Raw genomic sequence first — 25,462 nt, forward strand, 5'->3', positions numbered from 1 at the left:
TGTGCTAATCATCAGGATGCAGTGGTCAGAATTCTGATCGCTGTCATATCAGCCCCGACCCGTATGAACTTACATTATTGAAATACAGTATACAACCAGTTTACAAAAGGGGTAAGGAGATAAAATGAATAAATGACTGCTCTCTGTAAGACACATTTTTCTTTTCAAAGCAGGACTCACCTGAAAGCAAGTTTAAATGTTTCAGTAAAAGAGCTCCGTCAATTTTTTTTGTCGGTAAAACAAATAAATGAAAACCCTAAACTAGACCAAAGAAAAGCCGAAACAAATATAATCAGTTGATTTATATAAATACAAGAAACAAAGCAAACAAAGTATCATTTTATCTACTACAGTATATCTTAAATACCCCAAATCAGAAGTCAATAAACCCTTACCATAATATATTTATTTTCACAGTATCTGTACAGTTATAAGAAAAAAAAAAAAAAAAAGGCAAACGCTAGATCCCCAAAAAGTTTTTTTTTTGTTGATTTTGTTTTTTCAAATGACACTGCAATACAAAAATATTGAACAGCTCAAAAAATCCCTGATCCTTTCTCAAAGAGATGGCTCTGTACACAGAATGTTCTATTTGCTAGGAACAAAACACATACAAAGACATATAGAAACGGTGACAATGTGCAATAGCAGTTATGTACTGCCATAAATACAGGACACGTTATTGCCATACTAAATGCGCTAGCTAGTGAATAAATAAGCAGAATAGTCTAATTCCTAACGGGCATGCCTGCAGAACTATACAAAACACCTAACCTCTACAGTGCTTCCCTGATGGCACATTGTAATGAATGGGCGACACCTCCCTGTCGCAGAATCTAAGGATTCAGAATTCAACAGTTTGTGAACGCAGGAACTCATCTGTTAGGGAGTAAGGGTTCCCGATTTACTTCATAGTGTCAGGGCTAGGCGGCCTGAGCTTTACCTAGCTGGAAAAGAGATGGCCTTTAAACCATGTGTTGCACCATGTATATTTTCGTTCCATTTTAATGCTAGTGTCATATTGAAGTCTGTATTAAAAGTGGACACAAATCACAGTATAAAATAAAAATTATTGTATCGGGTGCAGAAACCCAAGTGTAACAATTACAGCAGCTACAGGAGGGTAGCAGGTATATGTGTTGGAAATGTGGAATGATGCGATTTGTCTAAAAGAAGACCAAACAAATCCAAAAACCGAGAGTCTGCACCTTTAAGTATAATAATATGTTCATTTTGCAGATCTTGATAATTAGATAATTGTATTTTGCACTAAACTGCAAGCAAACTGACCTTCATCCTTATTCATCAAAATAAATAAAAGGATTGTTTTGTGATACAGATAATAATGTATGGCCTTGTCTTTTAGTGAACAAAAGGGACTCAAAACACTCAAATTCATAGCTTCATGAGGTGTGCGTAATAGCATAGGATCAATTCAGAGGATAGTGGTAGACTAGTGTGACAGGCAACTAATTACTGCTCCTAAGATAGATAGATGATATATATATATATATATATATATATATATATATATATATACATACACACACACACACACATATATATATATATATATAATATCAATTTTACATCAAAACTGACAAACTGGGTGCTAGGTACTGAAATCTGATTGATTCCTTTGGTAATAAGAGGTGTGATTCAGACGTTTACATGTATGTAGCATGTAGGGCTGCTCCGAGCAAGACATTAGGAAACAGGAAAGCCTATACTTATTGCTAGGAGTCATGTTAGTTTACACATCAAAGTCAACAGTGGATTTACAAGTGTCAATTACAGACAATCAGGAAAACGCTATGGGCCATACATAATAGAAAGCGATTTGCGGGAGCCGGCATGACAGACTTAAAGAGCAGGATAGATTAAATTTAAAGCCAGGCTGGTTTTGCCTTATTGCCACATTAAATCTACTCTACCTTGCCGGCAGGACGGATGGTGTAATGGTTAACATTACTGCCTCACAGCACTGAGGTCATGGGTTCGATTTCCACATAACCCCTGTGTGGAGTTTGTATATCCTCCCCATGCTTGCATGGGTTTCCTCCCACAATCCAAAAATATACTGGTTGGCTCCCGACAAAAATTAACCCATGTGTGTATGTGAGTGCATGTACATGCGTTTAGGGCAGACTAGATGGGCCAAGTTGTTCTTATCTGCCATCAACGTCTATGTTTCTATGGTTCCTGCATCAGTCTATCATATCTGGCCAGGGTTGTACGTAATGTGACCGCTACGCCCTCACCCATCTGCTTAGCCCTCATTACTGTCTGCATGCATTTGCACCAGCCTGTCGCAAGCAATCTGCCTGATGGATCCCTGCGTCGGCGCAATGGTGCAAAACATGCCGACCTATCACGATAGTTTGACTCTTGAGACTGGAATTGTATACTAATGAAAGAGGAGTGCAACTGAGCAGCATTCTAATACTTGAAAAAGAACGAGTACACATCCACCCCCCTAAACTGCATCTGTATTGTACAATAAATGATTAAAATTAAATTGCTAGATGAACTGCTTAACGTTCAAAAAGTTGACCAAACCCTATGATTTGCTAAGATGCTTGAATGGATATTTCTCCTCTTCTCTTGGTTATTTAACCTAGAAAGTTACCCAAGTCCATTTACATTAAAAACAAAACGGATATACAATGAATTTCACAGGTATGCCCTAGAATAGCAGATTTAAAGCAGACATTGCTACACAGTATAAACAAAACCCTGACATATCATAGCACCTTCTATCCGGACGTGACTGTTAAGGAATGTTAACTTATGGTATGGGCCCATTTTAACAAATCAATTTGATAACCATAAAAAAAATAAACTTAAATACAATGATATCCTGCTTTTACCATAAAGGATTCAAAAAAATAAAAGGGGGTTTAATGTTCTACTACCAAAATCAAGTCTTTTAAACCTCATCAGTGCAAAATCTGCAAAAAGACTGCAGAGTAAATTTCCCATTAGTTTAAGGTATGGCCTGTACTCCCAGCCGAATACTTGCATCTACCAAATTCAGGCGTTTATGAATCACAGAGTAGAAAATAACTGATCATTTGCTATTATACTCCTTCAGCAGAATGTTGGTTTTTCCCAATTGCATCCAAATTCAACCTTGATTTAAAAAAAGAGCCATTATTACATTAATTACATAATTCTTTAAAAAAAATAAAAAATGGTGTATTAAAATCCACCTTTCCTGACTAGATGCTGGAAACAAAAAGTGTGTGCTTAAAAATTTTTCTATAAAAAGGTTAAGATATTCGGTTAATGCTAACACACAGAGTTTCATTTACCAGCTCAATTGTGCAAATTCAATGAAATTCAAGTGAGTGCAAATTAGTTATAAATAGAATTGTGACCTAGTTGCATATATGCCCAGCATTAATGACCTGACGGAACGGTTTCATAGATATATAAGAGTTTCAAAAACTGGAGAACCTTGAAAGTGCACCCATCGACCTTTACAAAGGTGGACATGCCCAATGTGGTAGCTCGACGCAATGGGATCAGCCCAAAAACTTGCTACCGCCACCATGGTGATGGGACTAGTTATAAGTCAAAGTTCTAAAAATGTATTGACAGCATGGAAGTTAAATATTGCTTTTTGCTACTTACCAGAAATTAGATATCTGAAGACTCAAATGAGTTCTAAGCTAATATAAAATATACCATAGTTTGCCATGTACAAGAAGAAAAAAGTGTAGAAGAGTGTGATCACGGTTGTGCCTGATTTTTGTTATAGTACAAGTGCTTGTGCGTCAAGTATTAAATGCAAGGCTTATCACACGGAGTCTCATCTACTAAAAGAAAATAAAAATGATAAATAAGGCACTGTACTTAAAGGACATTCACTGTTCAAAAAATTAGACTAAATAACTTATTTTCGGAGCACCAAAGAAAAATCCAACCTTCACTCCCCCTCACCCCAAGCTTTACAATGCCTATAGTATTACAGCTAACGGCAAAATTCAGGGCTACCTACAGCTTATAAAAGTCCACAATTAATGCAAATTATAACTGTACAACAGTACACAGGTAACAGTTTTGAGTGTGTCATTGTAATTCAAGTGATCATCTCTTGCTGTGTGTTGCAGAGTCTATTTGTGACCTTTGTTTACGAGATGTGGCAGTTTTGTTTTTGCTTTTTTTAGACACAGCAGATGTTTTTTGGTTCATTTCCTTCTTTCTTGGCTGTGGAGATGTTGTCCTAGTGATTCTTTGCCTTGACAGATTTGAGGGAATTGGTCTCTGCTTGGCGGACCTTGTTTGACGTTTATGAATGGCAAGTTGCACTTTATGGGAATGTTTTTGGATTGCCGTTTTTGGGCTCCTTTTCTTTAAAATGGCTCCCTTACACAGTTGAGCTTTTGACTCCAACCTCTTTGACGCTTGGGTTTTAGAAATAAAGTCATTTTTTTTTACTTTATCGACTTCATTCTTTATTGCAGGCGAATTTTTATGGATAATGCGTTTACTTTTTACAAACACAGGCTTTGCTTCAATTTTTCGCCTCTTACTTGGGTGTGCAACATGTTTCGCCATTGAGATTTCTTTGGGACGTTTCTTAGCTTTCAGATCTTCACTTGTTTTTGCATATTTGTGGGCAGGAGCGTTTGTGGCCGTTTGTAAACTTGATTTGGAATTTGATTTCTTAATATTTTGATTGTGGTTTGTTTTATGGTTAGATTTATTTACCACAGTTCCTCCCTTTTTTTTAAGTACTGGAGAAGGCTGAAGTCTTAAGTTCTCTCTGAAATTGTTGTATTTTCTTAAAATGCGAGCACTGGTTTGTTTTTTAGTGTGACGTTGGGATTCCAGGTTTTTGCAGTTGGGGGCTCTTATTATGGTACCTACAGGAACCTCAAGTTCTACGTTGCTGCTCTCTGTTATTTTAGCCAGGGCATTCTGAGGTTTGATGTTGTTACAAACTGGGAAAATCGAAGCAAATTTCTTCAAATGTTTCTTCAAACGTTCTGCCTGTAATGTATGGGGATATAAACTTTCCTTGGAATGCCTCTGAATCGGCATAATTGGCAGCTGATGCTCTTCGGGTATACGAGTGTTTATTTTCTTTACGATCACTAAAGACTTTGTCTCTGTTGTTTCCAAGAACCACCTACAAATGTCTGATATATTTAAAGAATTCAAAAACAGCTTTTGCATCGGAGAACATCGGGTCACTTCTGGAAAACTTTTATTTTTACTCTTCCGTGCCCTTTTCTTTGTTTTCCAAATCTCTTTTAATTTGTCAGCTTTGTTTTTAGGCTTTGACACGTTTGCAGCTTCTTTTTCAAGTGGAACCCAACTTTTGTGAAGGGACATGTATCGGTTGTTAAAATTAGAGATACGCTCTTGATTTTCTTCTTCAGAACACCAGTCCAAAAATTTTGGTCTCTCTTTGCCTTTTGCAGTGAAATCAGGCTTTTTAAAGGAAATGCAATACTGCTGGTTGTTGCATTGTGTAGACTTATTAAATGTAATGGGTTGCCTGACATTTTTCTTAGACACAGCCTCTAATATTTTAGAATTGCAGAGTTTCATTTCATGTTTTGCTAAGGTTTTTGATGCAACATCTTTTGTGCTACTTTTTGCACAAGAGAAGGAATTTGAGATCTCAAGTTCAAATTTGCCTTTATTTTTTAAACTACTTGTAGCAACGTTACTTTCTTTAACTTCCATATTTAAAGCATCTTTACGGTCTGCATCAAAATATACATTTCGTTTATTTGAACCCATTTCAAAACATATTTTTATTTTTTCTGTTCTTTTACAAGTGGAAGAACACTTCATTTTGAGCATCCTTTCTGAAAGCAATGGTTTACCTTCAGCAAATGGATGGTTTAAAAAATTACCAAAATGAGGTTCGTCTGGTATTCCATCAATGGGTAACTCAACAAGAGTTAAGACTTCATGTTCTGTGTGGTTTGCGGTCTTAAATTCCACAGACCTTCCTGTTGTATTAGTGCATGGAAGGATATGAATTTGAAGGGAAGAATTTTTCTGTGAACATGCATCAATGTGTGCTTCTCTGCTTCTTAGACGTCTGTCGGATGGAGTGGGAGTTTTTTTTACCTTCCTTTTTGAGTGTGTTATAATTACATTAGGATTTTTACTGCCCATCAAAGAACTGTCCAATGGGTCTACTTTGGATAAATCTGCAATTTTTCCCCCATTTGTCATTTTTGTTTCCAATGACTCCTCTACCTTGTCATTCTGCTGATCTATAAATGAATTACCCACATCACAATTACCTTGCTTTGAAACAGCCTCTCCGTCCAGCTTAACGTCAGCGCTTCTACCGGTTTTAGCACAGGTATCGAAAATGTTGTGATTGGTACAGTTTCTGAGTACGCCATTGGCAGGCGTTGAGCAAATTCGTTCACTCTGTGAAGACTTTAAGGGTTCTTTGCTCGTCAATTCTGTATCACCAGGCTTTACTTCTACAAAGCAATTATCAAGTTTATTGTCTATAGTTTGATTGTCCTCTAAATGTTTCAACATTTCTGAACTTACAGCTATGTTTTCAGTAATCATTTGCTCAGAGCTTTCTTGCAAATTACCAACAAGACTTGAACAATTTAGATAGGTTTGTAATGTTTTAAGACTTGCTTCTTCTGAATTGTCTTTGGACTGATCTCCTGGGATGGATTCAGGATACATCTGCCTTAATGATTCCTGTACAGCTGTAACGTCAAGATCTGCAATCATACCTACAGGAAAATCTTCAATAAAGGACTCTGAATCTTTAAGACGGGAGCGAGAATAGGACGCTAGACATGACAGTTCTTGATCATCAGTTCCAGTATGGAATGAAGTAGAAGCTGTGTCAACAGCCATCTTCAGTGAAGTGCTCTCATTAGGAGGGGATTCTGCTGTCACAACACTATCTGGAATCAGAGGCTTACTTTGCAAAGAAACAGTGATGTCCACATCTAGTGATGGGAACTCTAAATTGTCCTCTTGACTGACAGAAACATTGGGGAGGGTGACATTGATGAGCGGATCTTTAGAAACATCAACTACTCTAAAATCACTGTCCTTCACAGATACAGAGTCACCATCCATAAACACTGCCGGTGTGTTCACTTCTGATATAATATCCATAGGCTGGCCAATTTGTGACATTTCTTTCGCAGTTTGGGCTCTCATGAAATTATTTTTTTCAGGGTCAAGAGGGAAGACTGCTATTATAGACTTGGCTGCAGAGTCAACAGACTGTTTCGCCAAACACGCAATTCGATCAAGATGGGTTCCACCATTATTACATTGATCAGTATCTGGAATACGGTCAATAACGGTGTAATTTTCTGGTAGAGTATGAAGAGCTTTTTCTACTCTGGTCTCTCCTAGATGAACCAAAGATATGGCATCTGCTGAAGGCAGCATCTCAGATATCATTTCACTAGGAATTCTTAATGCTTCCGCTATATGTAATGTAGGGTTTCCTTTGTCCTCGACATTGGAGCTTCTAACCAAAGTGCGAACAGTGGACAACTCACAGCAATCCCCACCAAAAAGATACCCCCGTGTGCTTTTCCTTGCTGTGTTCCGTGGACAAACTAATGACTTCTGACTCTCAATGTTACATTCGGCTGTAACTGGCTCACTAACGTAAACAATATCACAATGTTTATCAAAATCCTTCTTCCTCACACAAGGTGTGTTTTTACATCGGCCGGTTTTCGAGTGCTTTGTATTGTCATGTGATCTGACTTTTTGCAAAGCAGTAACTGAAATATCGCCAAGATTCTGAAAATTCTCAAATGCGTTATCACAATGGCCTATATGGTTTCCAAGCTTATTTACAACTATAGTATGCAAGGAATTTTCTTGTTTAAGTTTACAGTCAATGCCCAAACGTGGCTGTTTGGGGCCGATGTATTGTGTGTTTTCCTTGTCTGAGATTTTAGGAGCGTTCATAGGAAATTCAGAATCCTGAGTATCATTCAGTAGGCTTGGTGCAGAGTTGTTGTGTGAAAGAACACCGCACTCTGAAAATATAGTCTGATTAATTTCAGATTTTTTACTACCACAATCCACTTCACTCACTGCGAAAGTCTGAGACTCATCTTCTGTGGGTTTAACAAGTACATGATTTTTTTCGGACTGGTCCATGGAGTGAACACCGTTTTGTAATAATGGACAATTTGTGGAGAAATCCTCTTTGAAATCTGATGAAAATGTTGACTTTAAAAGTTCATCCAAGCTTTGGACAACTTCACTGTGCAAGCTTTCCATTTCTTTACCACTTCTTGGAGTTTCTATAGCATTTGATTTTCTGGGTGTATTTAGACAGACTACACTGGCTTTTTTGTATAAATCCATGAGGGAATGGTTTAATTTACTGCCAGAACAGGCATGGCCATTATCTTCAACTCCAGCATCCTCAAGATCAGAAACCGAGGAACTGTGACTTTTCGTCTTCATTAATGGTTCTTCAGCGCACACATTTTTTAACACATGAATAAACTGCTTCTGGTGATGTGAGCACAGCTTAACTAAGAACTTTTCCAGTGTTAAACTTGTGGAGTTGTTGGGATCTGTTGCCTCTCTCTGTAAGTCTTGTGTGCTAGAAAGAGAGAAAAGTTGAAAAGTTAGAGAGGAACATATGCTCTGCTTACGCAAAGAAAGTACTCAAAACACATCCCTACTCTGTAATGCTTCAGAGTTTTCAAAAGACCAGAATGCAAGGATCTAGCATGAAGGCTTCGAGAGATAATATAACTGAAGCAGTACCTTTACAAAACCCCTGAATAAAAAAATATTAGCACTCTAAAGCCAGAATGCCTCTCCTTCTTATAAAATGGGAGGTGAACAGAAAAACGTAATGACTAACCTAATAAATGTACACTTGCAAAGTTGGCGGTCAACACAAGAAAGCTCATTGTTGCTTAACCAATTGGTAATGTAATTTACGAGGTACGTTGAAAGTAAAACACTGTTCTCATGAACATTGCCCTCTCGGGGATGAATTTTTCTCTTCATTACAACTTCAAAACAAGTTATTTTTTTCTAAACAGGTACTTTGATGATACAAATATTATATATAAAAAAACAAAAAATAAAAAAAACTTAACACCTCTAGCTGTTCATTTGTGAACTATTAAACTGGGCAAATGTTAGTCACACACCTACTTAGAGACCTTTGCATGTGGTTAGCCTGCAGGAAGAGTGGGTTAGGGGGTAGGGTGATGCGGAGTATCGGGATGCCGGTGTCCAAAACGCCAGTATCCCATATCACACCCGATCATGGATGTCCACCAGCCAATAGGAAGATATGGCAGATCCTTGCAGAGTATGCATAATGGTCACAAGCACACCTACTGCTGCCCAGTCACGCAAACATTTGCAGGAGATTTAAAATGAGATGAGGCAATTTTTTTTTATTTTTTTTTATTTAATGCCCCAAAAGGACTTGGATTTGCAGAATTGGAAGTAATGTTTTATCCTAGATTTTTCGTGTGGCACATCTGGCAGAAAAGTGTATTTGCAGTCACAATACAACAGTCATTAAAAAATAAAAACCCATACACTGTATAACAAAGATCAGTGATGCTGCACTTATGGATTATGAAGGCATAAATTAGACAAAAATAAAAATTCTATCTTTAACAAAAAATAATAATAATATGGTTATGATATGTGTTAGTAGGCTGGTAAGAGATGTCACACTGTTAACACCATTTTCAGGTGTACCTGCAAACACAATTTTATTTCTAGTAGATGACGGAGTGGTGGACCTGCTCCTTGAAACACACCAGCCAGGAAAATAACTCTCAACAACTCAGTGGAGTACTGGTGCAACGTAAACTTTATGGTCCAAGGGAATATTTCTTTATCTTTCAAGGCTTGACAATACAGACTGTTGTCTAGGTCTTATTTGTAAACCATTATATAGCACAATGCACGGACACATCCTCAAGCTCTCTGTACCCTGCTGACAGCCGTTTCTGCTATCAGACAGCATTTGACATAACGGTGCCATGGTTCTTGATCCACATTTTAAACATAGGAAGCAAGCTGTTACATGCAACTGAAACTCACAAAACTCATCTGAAGACTAACAGCTTACCTACCTATAGAGAGCACAAGAGCTGAAATGTGGAAGACAATGAAAGGGGATGGGCTAAGGCATATTAACTAAAAGTTTTAAATTGTTCTTGTACATTAGACCTTGGGAAGAAATACACAGAGGATTATTAGTCAAAGGAGTGACACAGCTGCAGAAAGGTACACACTCATTATCCATGATTGTGCACATGCCTTGGTCGCAGAATCCTGTCACAGCGAAGGGGGTTGGTTTTTTCCCAGTGGTGCTAGTGAAATGTAGGGAGAACAGCTTTTTGTATTAATGCTGTGTTTGACACTTCCACCTATGGGGTTTTAAAAGCTCTGTACTTCGAAAATCAATGATGAGCCCATTATGTTAGCTGAATGTTATACAGACCCCAATCTATATTTATAATAGCAAACAAAATGGGCTGATTATGTGACGCAGAACGGTATTCAAGGAAAACAAAGTTCAGCTAAAATTCAATTTACTACGATACAAAAGCTAATTTTTAAACCACACACATTTTATATATATATATATATATATATATATATATATATATATATAAGAATCTGTACAAGTTATCCTCTGCAAAACTTAACTGCTTATAACATCGATATAATAAACAAGCTAGTACATTCTGATGAATATTTTTCAATATCTATATATATATATATCTATATATATCTATATATATATAGAAAGTGGGGTAGACCTAACAATAGCGTTAAATGGAGAGCTCAACCTCAAAACGTACTCCCTGTTAGACGGCATACAATAGTACAAATGCAGAGAAAGGGGTGGTGTCTAAGGGAGCTAAACACATAGATATCATCCAGAATTTGACCACAAATCACTTTAAAAGAATTTTTTTATATATTTATATAAAAGTATTCGACAATAACAGTGAATAAAAAATGGCTGACATGATCAAAATGCAGACATCAGATATGGACACCATATAATGTGGATAATTGGTAAGTCCAATGCGGTTTTCTTTATTAGTACATATCCGATGTTTTTATATCCGAACCAGAAACCGACGCGTTTCGTCCAACTGGACTTCATCAGGGGCTCAATATCAAAAAAGTCGGAAGAACATAAAAGAATAGATGACCAATTAGTGATCGTATTAGTCCCACATCAGTAAAACAGGATTTGCAATAACAGATGTAATAAAAAGTGTGCTGATTCCACAGCAAGATTTGAATAGAATATGCCAACTCAGTAAAGCAAACAATAATACAATAATGCCGAGTTCGGTATAAGCCACAATTTCGTTTTCGTGGATAATCCTCAGCAGGAAGAGTGGCCTCTCCTAGTCAGCAATGACGACTTTTATATAAATATATTAAAAAATTCTTTTAAAGTGATTTGTGGTCAAATTCTGGATGATATCTATGTGTTTAGCTCCCTTAGACACCACCCCTTTCTCTCTTTCTCTATATATATATATATATGTATATATATATATATATATATATATATATATATATATATATATAAATACACACACACTGTTTGTTTTCTGGCCTATGAATTTTAAACTCCCAGAACATGTCTGTTTTGCTAAACAGACTTGATGAGACTTAGGGCTTTTAGTAAAAGCAGGATGTGTGTCCTGGCAGTGTGGATGTGCGATGGAAGGGAGGGCTCCAGCCACAAAGCCCATTTTGAATCTTTAGGCCTTCAGCGTGAGAGCAGGCTAATACCTCTTTCACACTGCCAATGCCGGATCCCACCTGGGAATTGGAAGCGGGTCCTTCCCGGGTGGGATCCGGCATTGGCAGCCGCTGCAGGCTTCCCCGACCCGGCAATAAGCCGGGCTGGTTGCCATAGCAGCGGGGGGCGGAGCCAGCGGCGGCGCTGGGAGATTAGCTCAACTCCACGCCACCTCTCACTATCTAGTAAACGGGTCCCATTGACCCAGGAGCCCGTTTACGCAGCCAATGACCCGGTATTCAACCCAGGTATAACACTGCTTTATACCTGGGTTGAATTGCCGGGTCAGGCGATATCGGCAAGGCCCCTTTCACACCGCACGCCGACCCGAAAATATGCCGGGTCGATATCGGGTTATTTGTGCGGTGTGAAAGGGGTATAATTAGGGTCTGCACCTGTAGGAGGCTGTCAGGGCCCACTGCCAAACCGGTCATGCTGGAGGATGTTGCAGGCAGCAGAACGTTCTCCTTGGCGTCACGTCTGTCACATGTGCTCAGTGAGAACCTGCTTTCATCTGTGAAGAGCACAGGGCGCCAGTGGCAAATTTGCCAATCTTGGTGTTCTCTGGCAAATGCCAAATGTCCTGCACGGTGTTGGGCTGTAAGCACAACACCCACCTGTGGACGTCGGGGCCTCATACCACCCTCATGGAGTCTGTTTCTGATCGTTTGAGTAGACACATGCACATTTGTGGCTTGCTGGAGGTCATTTTGCAGGGCTCTGGCAGTGCTACTCCTGGCACAAAGGAGGAGGTAGCGGTCCTGCTGCTGGGTTGTTGCCCTCCTACGGCATCCTCCATGTCTCCTGATGTACTGGCCAGTCTCCTGGTAGCGCCTCCATGCTCTGGACACTATGCTGACAGACACAGCAAACCTTCTTGCCCCAGCTTGCATTGATGTGCCATCCTGGATGAGCTGCACTATCTGAGCCACTTGTGTGGGTTGTAGACTCCGTCTCATGCTACCACTAGAGTGAAAGCACTGCCAGCTTTCAAAAGTGACCAAAACATCAGCCAGAAAGCATAGTAGTTGAGAAGTGGTCTGTGGTCACCACCTGCAGAACAACTCCTTTATTGGGGGTGTCTTACTAATTTGCCTATAATTTCCACCTGTTGTCTATTCCATTTGCACAACAGCATGTGAAACGGATTGTCAATCAGTGTTGTTTCCTAAGCGGACAGTTTGATTTCACAGAAGTGTGATTGACTTGGAGTTACATTGTGTTGTTTAAGTGTTCCATTTATTTTTTTGAGCAGTGTATATAGATATAATAATTTTAATTTAGTAAAATGCCCTGATCTGTTATCATGAATGACATGCGTACTGTGTCGAGCTGCATGCCCAGGACTATTCGCTCAAGCAACGGAAATGACCACCATGACAGTGTGCAGATTTGGCTTTAAACTATTTTCCAGGTAGACTGGGTGCACTTATTCAATTAGTACCGGTCTTTCCGACAGGAATAGGTCGAATTTGTATTCGACCTATTTAATGCAAATACCGTTTTTCCAGACTGTCGGAAAACCCGGCACTTGTCGAAAACCACATGGATTGGCGGATTTGCCTGATCCACGGGTTTTGTCAAATTCACGGACAATTTAGACAGGATTTTGGCCCGCTCCGACAATGCTGATCCAACTTCAAAAAAAGTCGGCTCAGCACCGTCGAGAAACGGACAAAACCTGTTGCAATTACCCGAGAATTTAATACTGCACTGTCGGAGAGGATCAGACATGCATTGAATACCCCCCTAAGGCACACATGGGAGGATTAGTAAGGCATTTATAGGTTTCATCATGTCTGTAGCTGCATTGACCAGCACGGCAAGATTTTCCAGCTGAATCATGCAATAACACATTTTATACACTATATTATGCTCAAATTGAAGTTCTATCCAACAGCATTCCACACAGAGAAACAACGGTTCACTCCACTCAGGTTAGACAGGGTCCTAGGGTCTCCCATTTCTTTTGGTAAAAATGCTGTATTAGAGATTCGGGTCAGCAGGATTCTTGTTCTTCTCAGTACGCCATCTTATCTCTGCGACCCATACACCTATTGTATAAAATATAGGTCCAGATTAATCAAGGCTTAAAGAGTGATACATTTGCCCAGTGATAAGTACCAACCATTCAGCTCCTGTCATTTTTCAAACACAGCATGTGACGTGGCAGTTGAGAGCGGATTGCAGTTGAGAGTTGATTGGTTGGTACTTTATCACCGTGAAATTTATCTCTCCAAGACTTGATAAATCTGAGCCATATTGTGCTGTTTGCTTATATGTGCTTGAACTATAAAAAGGTTCAGGAGGATGCTGTTAAATGTGCTATACAATGCAAAAATCTCCACTAGTCTTCTTTAGAAGGCGTGATACATCTTCCAGTATTACAGATTGACAATAGGTTGTTCCAGTCGTGCCTTCTGTAAAAGCAAGCATAAGATGTTCTGGGTGATACCAAAAATCTTTTTAGTTATAAACAAAAATAAAAAAAATAATCTGCGTTTACTGAAAAGGAGCAGGTACCTAAAACGTAGAAGCTTGAAGGGGCCGAAAATAAACTTAGTTCCTGGTAGGTTCATCTGACTGTTACAATGGGTAAAGACAATGGGCCTGTAAAAACAATGGGCCCAAGTCAAGGTTGATTGCAAAACAACATTTTCCTCTAATGGGCAAAACTATGTGCACTGTAGGTGGGGAAGATGTAACATGTGCAGAGAGTTAGTTTTGGGTGGGGTGTGTTCAAACTGAAATCTAAATTGCAGTGTAAAAATAAAGCAGCCAGTATTTACCCTGCATACAAACAATATAACCCACCAAAATCTAAACTCTCTCTCTGGAGATGTTACACCTGCCCCATCTGCGGTGCACATGGTTTTGCCCATTAGAGAAAAATGTTGTTTTGCAATCAACCTTGATTTAGGCCCAATGTTAGTAATTCATATGGTTTGGGAACTCTTTAAATGGTACTGAATATTACAAGATGTTTGTCACATTGGACCAAGCTGTGTAAGAGCACGGATTCTGCTTTACCTCCAAGTGGCCACGTACAACATATGAAGGAATTGCAGTCATCATTTATTCTATGAGTATGAAATAGTTCTGCATCTTTCCTACAGATTTCTGTTCAGCTGATGAGGGTGGGGGCCAGGGAGATAGGCCCCCTCTTCCGGAAGCTGCTGCAGGTATCGGGTACAGAACTTAGAAAAACCCGTTATCATTGTTGCTTTTCTTAAAGGGGGATTTTACCCACAAGGTTCCACAGTAGCCGTGTGCATTATGAGAAAAGCAACCTAAAACGAGGCAGATTCATTTCAAATACAATGCTTAATTTCTTCATGCTGAGGGTCCAATTCATAAAACTATACTACATTTGTTCTCCTCTCTACACACAAATATTGTTTTTTGATGGAACATTATGGACAATGATTTGATAGTGCCAATTATTCTGAAACTCTGTTTTATAATTTTTTTAAACTAGGGGGGTCATTCCGAGTTGTTCGCTCGCAAGCGGATTTTAGCAGATTTGCTCATGCTAAGCCGCCGCCTACTGGGAGTGAATCTTAGCATCTTAAAATTGCGAACGATGTATTCGCAATATTGCGATTACACACCTCGTAGCAGTTTCTGAGTAGCTCCAGACTTACTCGGCATCTGCGATCATTTCAGTGCTTGCCGTTCCTGGTTTGACGTCACAAACACACCCAGCGTTCGCCCAGACACTCCCCCGTTTCTCCGGCCACTCCTGCGTTTTTTCCGGAAACGGTAGCGTTTTTCCCCACACGCCCATAAAACGGCCTGTTTCCGCCCAGTAACACCCATTTCCTGTCAATCACATTACGATCGCCAGAACGATGAAAATGCCGTGAGTAAAATTCCTAACTGCATAGCAAATTTACTTGGCGCAGTGCGGACATTGCGCATGCGCATTAAGCGGAAAATCGCTGCGATGCGAAGATTTTTACCGAGCGAACAACTCGGAATGACCCCCTATATACATACATCCATGTGGTCCAAAAAAATAAGAACGAAACCATACTCTCCTATAGCAAAGACCTCTGTTGATCACCTTCAGGACGGAGGAGATCTGACGTAGGTACCATGGGGTAAATTTACTTAAGAATATTTTTTCTTGGTGTCTTTGTGAACAAGACTTAATAAGTCAGTGTTTATACACGCAAAACAAACCTGATTTCTCGGACGTCCTAGTGGATGCTGGGAACTCCGTAAGGACCATGGGGAATAGCGGCTCCGCAGGAGACTGGGCACAAAAGTAAAGCTTTAGGACTACCTGGTGTGCACTGGCTCCTCCCCCTATGACCCTCCTCCAAGCCTCTGTTAGATTTTTGTGCCCGAACGAGAAGGGTGCACACTAGGGGCTCTCCTGAGCTGCTTAGTGAAAAGTTTAGTTTTAGGTTTTTTATTTTCAGTGAAACCTGCTGGCAACAGGCTCACTGCATCGAGGGACTAAGGGGAGAAGAAGCGAACTCACCTGCGTGCAGAGTGGATTGGGCTTCTTAGGCTACTGGACACCATTAGCTCCAGAGGGATCGAACACAGGCCCAGCCATGGAGTCCGGTCCCAGAGCCGCGCCGCCGGCCCCCTTACAGAGCCAGAAGCAAGAAGAGGTCCGGAAAATCGGCGGCAGAAGACATCCTGTCTTCACCAAGGTAGCGCACAGCACTGCAGCTGTGCGCCATTGCTCCTCAGCACACTTCACACTCCGGTCACTGAGGGTGCAGGGCGCTAGGGGGGGGCGCCCTGAGCAGCAATAAAAACACCTTGGCTGGCGAAAATACATCACATATAGCCCCCAGGGCTATATGGATGAATTTTAACCCCTGCCAGATTACACTGAAAAACGGGAGAAAAGGCCGCCGAGAAAGGGGCGGAGCCTATCTCCTCAGCACACTGGCGCCATTTTCCCTCACAGCTCCGTTGGAGGGAAGCTCCCTGGCTCTCCCCTGCAGTCACTACACTACAGAAAGGGTTAAAAAAAGAGAGGGGGGCACTAATTAGGCGCAGTATAAACAATACAGCAGCTATAAGGGGAAAAACACTTATATAAGGTTATCCCTGTATATATATATATATATATATATAGCGCTCTGGTGTGTGCTGGCAAACTCTCCCTCTGTCTCCCCAAAGGGCTAGTGGGGTCCTGTCCTCTATCAGAGCATTCCCTGTGTGTGTGTGCTGTGTGTCGGTACGTTTGTGTCGACATGTATGAGGAGGAAAATGATGTGGAGGCGGAGCAAATTGCCTGTAATAGGGATGTCACCCCCTAGGGGGTCGACACCTGAGTGGATGAACTGTTGGAAGGAATTACATGACAGTGTCAGCTCTTTACAAAAGACAGTGATTGACATGAGACAGCCGGCTACTCAGCTTGTGCCTGTCCAGACGTCTCATAGGCCGTCAGGGGCTCTAAAGCGCCCGTTACCTCAGATGGCAAATACAGACGCCGACACGGATACTGACTCCAGTGTCGACGGTGGAGACAAATATGACTTCCAGTAGGGCCACACGTTACATGATTGAGGCAATGAAAAATGTTTTACACATTTCTGATAATACGAGTACCACCAATAGGGGTATTATGTTCGGTGAGGAAAAACTACCTGTAGTTTTCCTGAATCTGAGAAATTAAATGAGGTGTGTGATGAAGCGTGGGTTTCCCCCCGATAAAAAAAACTGATAATTTCTAAACAGTTATTGGCATTATATCCTTTCCCGCCAGAGGTTAGGGTGCGTTGGGAAACACCCCCTAGGGTGGATAAAGCGCTCACACGCTTGTCAAAACAGGGGCTCTACCCTCTCCTGAGATGGCCGCCCTTAAGGATCCTGCTGATAGAAAGCAGGAGGGTATCCTAAAATGTATTTACACAACATACTGGTGTTATACTGCGACCAGCAATCGCCTCAGCCTGGATGTGCAGTGCTGGGTTGGCGTGGTCGGATTCCCTGACTGAAAATATTGATACCCTAGATAGGGACAGTATATTATTGCCTATAGAGCATTTAAAAGATGCATTTCTATATATGTGTGATGCACAGCGGGATATTTGTCGACTGGCATCAAGAGTAAGTGCGCTGTCCATTTCTGCCAGAAGAGGGTTATGGACACGACAGTGGTCAGGTGATGCGGATTCCAAATGGCATATGGAAGTATTGCCTTATAAAGGGGAGGAGTTATTTGGGGTCGGTCTTTCAGACCTGGTGGCCACGGCAACAGCTGGGAAATCCACGTTTTTTACCCCAGGTCGCCTCTCAACATAAGAAGACGCCGTATTATCAGGCGCAGTCCTTTCGTTCCCATAAGGGCAAGTGGGCAAAAGGTTCCTCATTTCTGCCCCGTGACAGAGGGAGAGGAAAAAGGCTGCAGAAATCAGCCAGTTCCCAGGAACAGAAGCCCTCCGCCAAGCCCTCAGCATGATGCTGGGGCTTTACAAGCAGACAGGGAGGCAGTTTTGGAAGCTATTCACAAGCTGTATTCCCAGCAGGTGATAATCAAGGTACCCCTCCTGCAACAGGGAAAGGGGTATTATTCCACACTGTTGTGGTACCGAAGCCGGACGGCTCGGTGAGACAGATTTTAAATCTAAAATCTTTGAACACTTACATACAGAGGTTCAAATTCAAGAGAAGGGGACTACATGGTGTCTCTGGACATCAAGGATGCTTACCTTCGTGTCCCAATTTACCCTTCTCACCAAGGGTACCTCAGGTTTGTGGTACAGAACTGTCACTATCAGTTTCAGACGCTGCCGTTGGATGGTCCACGGCACCCCGAGTCTTTACCAAGGTAATGGCCGAAATGATGATACTCCTTCGAAGGAAGGGAGTTTTAGTTATCCCTTACTTGGACGATCTCCTGATAAGGGTAAGATCCAGGGAACAGTTGGAGGTCGGTGTAGCACTATCTCAGGTAGTGTTGCGACAGCACGGTTGGATTCTCAATATTCCAAAATCGCAGCTGGTTCCGACGACTCGTTTTCTGTTCCTAGGGATGATTCTGGACAGTGTCCAGAAAATGGTGTTTCTCCCGGAGGAGAAAGCCAGGGAGTTATCCGAGCTAGTCAGGAACCTCCTAAAACCGAGCCAAGTCTCAGTGCATCAATGCACAAGGGTTCTGGGAAAAATGGTGGCTTCCTACGAAGCAAGCCCATTCGGCAGATTCCACGCAAGAACTTTCCAGTGGGACCTGCTGGACAAATGGTCGGGGTTGCATCTTCAGATGCATCAGCGGATAACCCGGTCACCAAGGACAAGGGTGTCCCTCCTGTGGTGGTTGCAGAGTGCTCATCTTCTAGAGGGCCGCAGATTCGGCATTCAGGACTGGGTCCTGGTGACCACGGATGCCAGCCTGCGAGGCTGGGGAGCAGTCACACAGGGAAGAAATTTCCAGGGCTTATGGTCAAGCCTGGAGACATCACTTCACATAAATATCCTGGTGCTAAGAGCCATTTACAATGCTCTAAGCTTAGCAAGACCTCTGCTTCAAGGTCAGCCGGGTTGATCCAGTCGGACAACATCACGGCAGTCACCCACGTAAACAGACAGGGTGGCACAAGAAGCAGTCAATGGCAGAAGCTGCAAGGATTCTTCGCTGGGCGGAAAATCATGTGATAGCACTGTCAGCAGTATTCATTCCGGGAGTGGACAACTGGGAAGCAGACTTACTCAGCAGACACGACCTCCACCCGGGAGAATGGGGACTTCACCCAGAAGTCTTCCACATGATTATAAACCGTTGGGTAAAACCAAAAGGTGGACATGATGGCGTCCCGCCTCAACAAAAAACTCGACAGGTATTGCGCCAGGTCAAGGGACCCTCAGGCAATAGCTGTAGACGCTCTGGTAACACCGTGGGTGTACCAGTCAGTGTATGTTTTCCCTCCTCTGCCTCTCATACCCAAGGTACTGAGAATTATAAGATGGAGAGGAGTAAGCACTATATTCGTGGCTCCGGATTGGCCAAGAAGGACTTGGTACCCGGAACTTCAAGAGAGGCTCACGGAGGATCCGTGGCCTCTACCTCTAAGAAGAGACCTGCTCCAGCAAGGACCCCGTCTGTTCCAAGACTTACCGCGGCTGCGTTTGACGGCATGGAGGTTGAACGCCGGATCCTGAAAAAAGGCATTCCGGATGAAGTCATCCCTATCCTGATCAAAGCCAGGAAGGATGTAACTGCAAAACATTATCACCGCATTTGGCGAAAATGTTGCGTGGTGCGAGGCCAGTAAGGCCCGACGGAGGAATTTCAACTGGGTCGATTCCTACATTTCCTGCAAACAGGAGTGTCTATGGGCCTGAAATTGGGGTCCATTAAGGTTAAAATTTCGGCCCTGTCAATTTTCTTCCAGAAAGAACTAGCTTCAGTCCCTGAAGTGCAGACGTTTGTAAAAGGGGTACTGCATATACAGCCTCCTTTTGTGCCTCCAGTGGCACCTTGGGATCTCAATGTAGTTTTTGGGTTCCAAAAGTCACATTGGTTTGAACCACTTAAAGATGTTGGCCCTGGCCTGGGCCAGGCGCGTGTCAGAATTGGCGGCTTTATTCTGTAAAAGCCCTTATCTGATTTTCCATACGGACAGGGCGGAATTGAGGACTCGTCCTCGGTTTCTCCCTAAGGTGGTTTCAGCGTTTCACCTGAACCAACCTATTGTGGTGCCTGCGGCTACTAGGGACTTGGAGGACTCCAAGTTGCTAGACGTTGTCAGGGCCCTGAAAATATATGTTTCCAGGACGGCTGGAGTCAGAAAATCTGACTCGCTGTTTATCCTGTATGCACCCAACAAGCTGGGTGCTCCTGCTTCTAAGCAGACTATTGCTCGTTGGATTTGTAGTACAATTCAGCTTGCACATTCTGTGGTAGGCCTGCCACAGCCAAAATCTGTAAAAGCCCATTCCACACGGAAAGTGGGCTCATCTTGGGCGGCTGCCCGAGGGGTCTCGGCTTTACAACTTTGCCGAGCAGCTACTTGGTCAGGGGCAAACACGTTTTGCTAAATTCTACAAATTTGATACCCTGGCTGAGGAGGACCTGGAGTTCTCTCATTCGGTGCTGCAGAGTCATCCGCACTCTCCCGCCCGTTTGGGAGCTTTGGTATAATCCCCATGGTCCTTACGGAGTTCCCAGCATCCACTAGGACGTCAGAGAAAATAAGAATTTACTTACCGATAATTCTATTTCTCGTAGTCCGTAGTGGACGCTGGGCGCCCATCCCAAGTGCGGATTGTCTGCAATACTTGTACATAGTTATTATTAACTAAATCGGGTTATTGTTGTAGTGAGCCATCTTTTCTAGAGGCTCCTCTGTTATCATACTGTTAACTGGGTTTAGATCACAAGTTATACGGCGTGATTGGTGTGGCTGGTATGAGTCTTACCCGGGATTCAAAATCCTTCCTTATTGTGTACGCTCGTCCGGGCACAGTATCCTAACTGAGGCTTGGAGGAGGGTCATAGGGGGAGGAGCCAGTGCACACCAGGTAGTCCTAAAGCTTTACTTTTGTGCCCAGTCTCCTGCGGAGCCGCTATTCCCCATGGTCCTTACGGAGTTCCCAGCATCCACTACGGACTATGAGAAATAGAATTATCGGTAAGTAAATTCTTATTATTTGCATCCATTACTATAGATCAATTGCATCCAGCCCTCGAAGCCGCTGAGTCGGTGGGCTTTGAAAAACCAATCTTTAGTAAATACACCCCAATTACCAAAAGCCAGCTGCAGGAAAAAGGCTGAAAGGCAAGGGAGGGGTGGGACAATATCTAGAAAGAGGCTGCTGAAAACTTGCTTATAAATAGTGAAATGACTCCTGTAAAAAGGTATTTGATTTCATGAACACCGAACAGATACAACATATAATTTGCAGCTAAAAAGCAAATAAAACAGAACTCATTTTTTCACAACAAATTTATTAGAAGAATAGTGGTTTTGAAAAGTCTAGCATCCAGTGAGAACTACCATAAACAACATTACAGCTGGGAATGTATTATTTTTTTGTTGTTGTTTTTAAAATGACATGGTCAAATAATACAATGAAACCATTAAAAAAAAAAAAATTTTTTTTTACACATGCACAACGACAGAATCAGCGTTTTCAACATACAATGCCAAAAGAATTTAATAAAAATGAACCACGTGGATTTTTTTTAATTTAAAAGTACTTAATCACATACATTAAGACATATCTTATTTAGTCCAGTCAAAAAATCAGAACTGCATTAAAAAAATAATTATGTAGTGCAATCAAAAACAAAAAAACAAAAGTAATTGTGATCATAAGTGCTCTACTACATAAGACATTGATCATAGCAAAAACAAAAAGTTCAAATCACACAGTACAAAAAAAAACACACCTGTAAATAAATATAAACTACAGTACAAGAGAAATATTAAATTATACAATTCTGTCAAACTGTAAACAGTATATTGAAATGAGGTCAATAAGTGTGTAGGGGGTTCCTGTTACTTCTAACATATAGGCTATCCAATGACAAAAACAAATAAAAAATTTATAAATACAAAGTTAAAATGATTAGTTATCACTTTCATTAAGAACATTTGAGGTTTGTGAATACAGGTTATCGTGCAAAGCCTGCAAAATCAGGCTTCACTTTTTAAAGTGAGACCAACAGAGTTTTCATTTAAATCACATGGCTTTTCCACACAAATCAGTACAGCTATTGGGATGCATTTAATTTGCCGGTGGTCAGGATACAGACGCCGGAATCCCGGCGCACCAGAGCTATTCCCACTCATGGGTCTACATGACACCCATATAGAGTGGGAATAGATCCTTTGGCAAGCGCAGCCAGCCACCGAGCCCGCAAGGGGACTCTTATTGACAGCCGGCATCCCGTCTGCCGGGTAAAATATACTTTATCTCATTTATCCAACGTAGCAAATAAAACAAAAGCCATTTTCATGTGTTACAGCCATAGATAGAAATGTGAATAGATTCTTTAATATGCCGTCCAACTGAACCCCCCCCCCCCCCTTTCACCACCGAACTAGCGGTTTTCGATTATTTTACTACGACGGCTTCTGAAGATTAAACTCTCTTCTCTATTTAAAAAAACAGGAACCCCCCCAATGCTATCTGTTCAGTAGTAACTGATTATACAGAATGCCACTATAAGTGTCTGAGGCACTGTGTGCTGTAGAGTTAATATGCAGCTTTTATAAACCGTTTGGCTGATTTATACCTGGATACCTGAAGTGAGTTTTAAACTTGACATTCATCAAGGATGTGCTACAAGCACGTCAAAAGGAAACAAAAAACAAAAATACAAAATCACTGCTAACTTTAAGAATATAGAGTACCTGAATCGAGTTGAGTAGTGAGTAGAGTGTCCCTGAGGGTTTTTAAGCAGTGTGTACATGTTGAATTTCCAAGTTTTAACATTTCAGACTGAAAAAGCAACGGCAGAAGTAAATCCCAGGCAACCCATCAAGCAGCGGCTACGACTTACACTAAAACATTAAAAGTGTGTTCTATACAATGGTTTTCTCCGAGCAGCGGTCAGCTGCTTTACAAATACATCCCATTAGCAAGCTCAACGCATGGGAGTCCGATAAAACATTTACCTTAAAAATTACTACAGAAGGCAAGCTGCCCTTTTATATTAACACATTTATATCCTGAAACATTAGCAGTGTACATTAAAATGCTGCAAAGTACTTCTGCAACCACATGTGTGCGATGTTTATGCTGGTAACATAATTATACTACCCCCTTTTTTATTACACAGGAGAGACACATACTTAGCCAATGTGTGGACAATCACCTCCCTTGCTGTGCATTAGAAGCTAAATCTAAAATCAAACCAAGTTTTCTTTTCTAAACAAAAAAAAGAAAAAAAAGAAAAAGAACTATGCAATGTACCCAATTAGAATGCGAGATATTCAATGAAAGTTAGTATATAAGGGGAATGTAATTTAGGACTATTATGAACTACTCAATTTTATATCTGTAATGGGCAGGCCAATTCTTGATTATTTTTGTGGCTGTGCACATCACATTGAGAATTACAGTGTTCCAACGTTGCATAGTCTCCAACGCACGTCTGTAGAGTGCGAAAGAAAACATGTCAATATGTGCGGGCGTTCTGGTGTTTCATATATTATATATACACACACACACACACACACACACACACACACACACACACACATACATACATACATATATATATATACACACATATATATACACATATATATACATACACACACAAAAACATATACACACACACACACACACACACACACACACAATGAGTTGCCCATATGCACAAGCTTATTTCTCAAACTGAAATCTTATTAATGTGCGGCATGCGTAGATCTTAAAATGAAAAGATATTTTGGAAACATGATTGTCCAACTTCAGGAATGTTGGTCCTAGAAAACGAGGCATGTGGGTGGAACAATTTAGTTTGTGGAAAGATCTTTTGATTAAATGTGATTGCACTTTATAAAGTGCATGTGTACCTTAAAAGGATATCTCCACCCAAAACGGAATTCCACAGTACAGATTACAACTTGCCTGGTGCTACTCCAAATCCTGTAGATCAGGTCTCCTCATGTTTCAAACAGGCAGAAGTGTTGTCAAAGCCGGTCCTTGTGAAATTTCCCAACTCGAATGGGGTGTCTACATATGAGGTTTGAATACCGGCTCATCTCAGCGGGAGTAAGAGAAAGATTACAGGACACATATAGAACACCAGGCCTGCGGGATGAGGAGAAACTTCACAGACAAAACAAATAGTTGTTTAATGTCCGGAGCTTCATCCAAAAGGGAATTTTCACGTTTCAGTGGGGTTATCCTTTAAGAGTGGTAGAATCTTATTTTAAATTACGAGTAAAGGGTTCACTTGTGTTTTGAACACATGCAAGTGTGGCTACACTTCCTGAACTCATTTTAACAGTGGGATTACTTATGGGCAAAAAGGAATCTGGGGGGGGGGGAGCTAGATAGTTTCATCTAATTAACTTGAGACCTTAATCCCAGCGCAACCTAGACCTAAAACCCTTCCTTGGTTTCAATGCTAACAGTTTAGAAGTGAAATATAAATTAAAAAAGTGCCCTAAAAATCTACCAGCAGGAATAACTGGCAAGTGCTTTCTAAATGTACGGGCAAGTTCAGCCCATCCACATACTACAAATAAAATAAAAGAAAAAAAATATATGTATAAAACCGTAAAACTATATATATATATATATATATATATATATATATATATATATATATATATATATATATATCTATCTCTCTATCTATCATTTTATCTACTAGTGATGACGAAACTTGTATTAAAATGCCAGCCAATATTACTCTTCCTTCCTATGCATACGTGAAAACTGCTCAAAATTTGCCCTTATAGATTTAACCGATTTGATTAACATCTTAACTAATTATATATAAAAAAACAACAACAAAAAAAACCCACAACACACATTACACAACTGTAGCATACAAACCGCAATCTAATAAACAAACAATTTTTGGCAAATACAACTTGTAAGCACATCTACCATTGGTCCACTGCTGGTTAATTTGCAGCCATTAAAAAATAATAATAATAATAAAAAAATAATATAATAATAATAATAATATTATTATTAGAACATAAAAAAGTAGCTAAATAACCACTTCTC

General features: G+C 40.9%; 1 protein-coding gene across 1 annotated transcript; it reads right to left on the reverse strand.

The window, feature by feature from the left end:
- Positions 1-296: 296 nt before the first annotated feature.
- Positions 297-24,958, reverse strand: LOC135056780 (uncharacterized). Its single transcript, XM_063962355.1, has 2 exons — positions 23,128-24,958; positions 297-8,590 (listed from the first exon to the last, which is right to left on the reverse strand). The coding sequence occupies exons 1-2, from the start codon at positions 23,184-23,186 to the stop codon at positions 4,093-4,095; spliced, it is 4,557 nt and encodes a 1,518-aa protein (XP_063818425.1). The 5' UTR covers positions 23,187-24,958; the 3' UTR covers positions 297-4,092.
- Positions 24,959-25,462: the final 504 nt, after the last annotated feature.

Source organism: Pseudophryne corroboree, chromosome 3 (assembly GCF_028390025.1).
Source record: "Pseudophryne corroboree isolate aPseCor3 chromosome 3, aPseCor3.hap2, whole genome shotgun sequence".
In the NCBI taxonomy this organism is placed as follows: domain Eukaryota; kingdom Metazoa; phylum Chordata; class Amphibia; order Anura; family Myobatrachidae; genus Pseudophryne; species Pseudophryne corroboree.